General features: G+C 42.0%; 2 protein-coding genes across 2 annotated transcripts; both read right to left on the bottom strand.

Moving 5' to 3' along the window:
- Nucleotides 1-744: 744 nt before the first annotated feature.
- Nucleotides 745-2,040, bottom strand: TEOVI_000871700 (protein phosphatase 2B, putative; the record flags this gene model as incomplete). The annotated part of the gene is made up of 1 exon (XM_067223535.1): nucleotides 745-2,040. The coding sequence occupies one exon, from the start codon at nucleotides 2,038-2,040 to the stop codon at nucleotides 745-747; it is 1,296 nt and encodes a 431-aa protein (XP_067079636.1).
- Nucleotides 2,041-2,620: 580 nt separating this feature from the next.
- On the bottom strand, nucleotides 2,621-4,018 carry TEOVI_000871600 (DnaJ domain containing protein, putative; the record flags this gene model as incomplete). Its single annotated transcript, XM_067223534.1, has 1 exon — nucleotides 2,621-4,018. One exon carries the CDS (start codon nucleotides 4,016-4,018, stop codon nucleotides 2,621-2,623), a length of 1,398 nt encoding a protein of 465 aa, XP_067079635.1.
- Between the last annotated feature and the right edge of the window lie 389 nt (nucleotides 4,019-4,407).

Here is a 4,407-nt window from a genome sequence, read left to right as displayed (position 1 = left end):
AAAAAAAAAAAAGAAAAAAAAGGAAAAGAGGAAGAAAAACAAAAAAAGAAGGTACGAAAGGACAGCGTAGTCGCACGAACACTCTCATGTATAATTGGTGGTATTCTTCCCTCTTTTCTTTCACACACAAAAAGTTACCGACCATGTCTCACCTTTTCGCTTTCCATTTCGTATCTTTGCGTCTAAACGCATCATTGCGACACTTTTCAAACCCCAAACACAAATTGATTCCTGCAAAGAGTATAAAAGCTAAAACCGCACATGGAGGTGCTTGTCCGTTCGCGTATCACCACTAATGTACAGGAAAAAAAAATTAAATAGGACGAATATCTGCTAAAGGTAAGTATAGGAGAGGGGGGAAAAAAAAAGGAAGATGGGGCTCCTTTTTGCCTTCCTTAAAGGATGATACCAAGAAACTGAAGTCAGTTGACGTAGAAGATTCCGCAACGGATTTTCTTTCTTTAAAAAAAGGAAAAACCGAAAAAGCCAGAGCGATTTCTGACACATTTTGGACGGAGGAAGGAAATATATTAGAACCATAGGAAGAATGAAAAATACATATAACCGTGCACACATGTACGCATACACGGGTGATTACTCCCAACTATAAACTGCTGCCTTCTCGCTACAAACTAGTGCAACATAACAAGGGAAAATGAGTACCATGTTAGCATGCATTAACTTCGCTCCTTTTTTTTATTTTTTTGCAGTATACTCTTTTTAAAATCTTATGTTTGTGCTCCTTCAAGTAACTATATGATGCATCGCACAAATCATATCCCCCAACTTCTCCCGCAGTACCACAGAAGAATCATCCTCCGAAAGATTTTTTTCTACTTCCACCTTTTCTGCCTTTGCATCACCACTACTTCCGCCGTGTGAAGCCACACACCATTTTTCAACTGCCTCGTGTATTGCCAATGGTTGCATACGACTAATTGCATTAAAATGATTTGGAGTGCAGGAGTCATGGGAGGTCGCCATATATTGACGAATATTCATCACGTCCCCATCAATTGCTACCACGGCAGCCATATTTCCATACGTTCCACAGTAATTCGATGCGGAAAAAACACAAACCACAGCTGGAACTCCCTTCGGGGTGTGACGATACAGTTTGTAACCTCCCGGCTGCGTCTCGTGGCCACGTATGACTGTGCAAAGATTATTCGCCTCCAGAAACCGACAAACTGCCTCATAACTGTAGTTGTATGAGCAACCACGTTTGGTATTGAAAACAAACAACTCTTCAGAGGGAGTTGCACAGTCGGTGTCGTCTCCAAACATGGGATCAGACCAGAGCAAATCGCACATGGGACCCGTCGACGGTGTTTCACTGAAACGGTTAACAGTGTCAATTTCTCCAAGATAAGTTAACAGTGGCGATAAACCGCCGTGCACACAGAAAAACCTATCATTTACAACACATGAGAGTGGAAAGCAGTCAAACGCTGCCATAATCTCTTCGTACACCATTGACGAATACTTGCTCTCAATCTCCTGCTTGAAGTTGAAACACGACGTTAGTTGTCGTGATTCGTGATTGCCACGTAGTAGTATGAAGGAACGAGGGTACAGTAGCTTAAACGACATGCAGAGGAGTACAATTTCTGCACTAAAATCCCCGCGGTCCACGTAGTCTCCAAGAAAAACATATTGCTGCACGCTGGGATGACCATTAACTTCTAACAATGTCAGTAAGTCATGAAACTGCCCGTGAAGATCCCCACACACGACAGCAGATCCCTTTAATCGTACAACATTTGGCTCCTCTTTCATGATTAATGCACAGCGGTGGACAATGTTCAATGCATCCTCTACATGAAGTCGCCATCCTCTCCCAAAATGAACTTTAATATTATCTGCAAGCGGGGCGCCATCATTATCAAATACCAAATGGTGCGGCAACACGAGAGTCGGAAGTATCTGAGGATTACTGCCGGGAGATTCATCTGCATGAGATTTTTTCCAAACATATTCCCGTTCCTTCAAACCATCACGCCCACGTGTTAGCTCATGGTGTGAAGCACCACTCGACATCTATAAGGTAACGCAAATAACCCCCGAGAACAATATATGTTCTTCCTTTTTTTATTGTTTAATAAATAAAAAATGGTAATAATAATAATAATGAACTCTTAAAATAATTTAAAAAAAATAGGATGCAACAACCTAAAAAAGTGAAAAAAAAATCTCAGAAAACATAGTGAATTCCCCTAAACACCTGACAATGGGGAAAAACATACAACATCAATTTTTAAAAAAAAATAAAAGGAAATAATAAAAGAATTTATCACACGTAGGGCACGAAGTCCAAAAAAAAAAAAGAACCGCAGCGGGATTAACAGGAAAAGATGAAGATTTTGAAATCAGGAAAGATAAAAAGAAAAAAAAAACAGAAACGTCGTGTAAGGAAGACACGACGGCACTATCACAGTACCAACCAACTCCCACCGAAATGTGGAAAAACAAAAACAATAACCCGAAAAAAAAAAAGCAACACTACCAACTGAGAAAAGGGATTTTTAAAAAAAAATCCATACCACAATATTTTCTCTCTGCTATGGCAGATGTTTCTTTCTTCTTCTTCCTTTCTTCTTTTTTTTTTTTTCAATGCCATCTAATCGTCATCGTCTGAAGAAGTTTCTTCAAAGGATGGCTCCTCCTCCTCCTCCTCCTCCTCCTCAGAGTTGGAGTCGGAACTTCCCCGGCGTGGTCTTTTCTTACCCGCTTTCTTAACTGGTTTCACAACCCTCTTAGTTGGTGCTTTCTTTGCGGAGCCCGAAGTTGTGGGGGCTTTCTTTGATATACTCGACTTTGATACCGAAGGTTTCAGCGTGGGTTTTCCCGGACCACCGCTTCGTGATGGTTTTGATTGTGAAGCCTTCCGATCCGCCGGACTTATTTTTAAGCACGCCTCCACGTGTTGTCGGTGCCGCGAAACAACCGCCTTCTTACATATTGGGCACTGCTCCTCCACAATGCATGTGCCAACAAGTGTATGAAGTTCATCCTGAGCATCAGACTCGCCAGCACGCCGGCGTGCCGCACGTTGTGTGCGCTCAACCGCCTTTTCCCGTTCCGCGCGCTCGCGCCACTCCTCAAGTCCTACCAAATCAATAAGATGCTGATTTACTGGATAATAAGGAAATCCAAACGCCTTCTTGCACGAGCCACACTTCACTTCAGTGTCGTACATGGTAACATCGTAATCGAAACCACGTTGGCAGTTTGGACAGGCGTGAAGGGCAGTGGCACATCCAAAGCGGCACAGACACGTTTCACAATGCACTTTTTTTCCAGCTGGACCCATAAACAATGTGTAATGTTGCTTGGAATCCGGTTCCCAGGAAGTACGACATTGTGGGCAGCGCACAACAGTACGATTGTAAATACCACCAACTCGTGGCGTGCCTATTAATGCACGATTCGTAGACACAGATGGAGGAACTGCGGATGCAAGAAACATGAAATCCTCATTACCCGCATCACTATCAGCAGTATCCTCTCCATTGGTATCTTCATCCTTGTCGCTACTCATGTCGCCCTCGTCATCGCGAAGAACAAAATCATCCTCAACTATTGGTTTCGTCCGCTGTGGTATTATCTTTTTGACTGCTTCTTGCTTTTGCAACGTACTCGTGTGTGTTGTCCCTCTGGCTGCGACCTCCACCAGTTGCTTTGGTTTCGCTTTCTTTACTCCTCCCTCAACCGTTTTTCTCTTATTCTTTTGTTTTTCCTCCTTTGCTTTTTGCGCCTGAAGGGCTTTGCGGTATTTCGGGTCTGCCACCTTCTCAAACGCACGCACCAGTTTCTGAAAGACTTCTGTTGCCTTTTCAAACCGGTTCTTTAGTTTATCCGGGTGGAGAATTCCCGCAAGTCGAATATAATTACGCCTCGCATCTGCAACCGACGTCTCGATAGTCACCACTGGAAGTTCAGGTGCTAATGAAAGTAACTGCAACACCGCCTCATCAGGACAGTCAAGAACTGACTGCGCAAGAACCACGACGTCCATTTTTAATCTTGCTAAATTAATATGGTTGTCTGATTGATTAAAATAAGAGATTAGAAGATCAGTGAGGACCCGTGAAAAAAAAAAAGGAGGGGGAAACAAAAAAAAGAAGACTTCAATAACTCAAGAGATAATGACAATATCAATGGTAAATAATATACACAAATAAACAGAGAGAAGGAAAAGTGTCTGTAGCGTCGTGCATCATTCACACACACTTTTCACTCTTATTTATTTATTTACTTACTTCTTGTTTTCATCCTTATTCGTTTTATTATTATTAAAATTTTTTTTTGCTTGAAGGGCTAACGCATGCATATATATATATATAAACATATATAATCAACAGAAGACACCAAATCACAACAACTCAAATAAAAGAAAACAGCCGA

The sequence above is a fragment of the Trypanosoma equiperdum genome (assembly GCF_001457755.1).
Source record: "Trypanosoma equiperdum strain OVI genome assembly, contig: ctg_1893, whole genome shotgun sequence".
Lineage (NCBI taxonomy): Eukaryota > Euglenozoa > Kinetoplastea > Trypanosomatida > Trypanosomatidae > Trypanosoma > Trypanosoma equiperdum.
The sequence above is the reverse complement of the archived record's forward strand: the minus strand, read 5'-3'. Positions and strand labels throughout refer to the sequence as shown.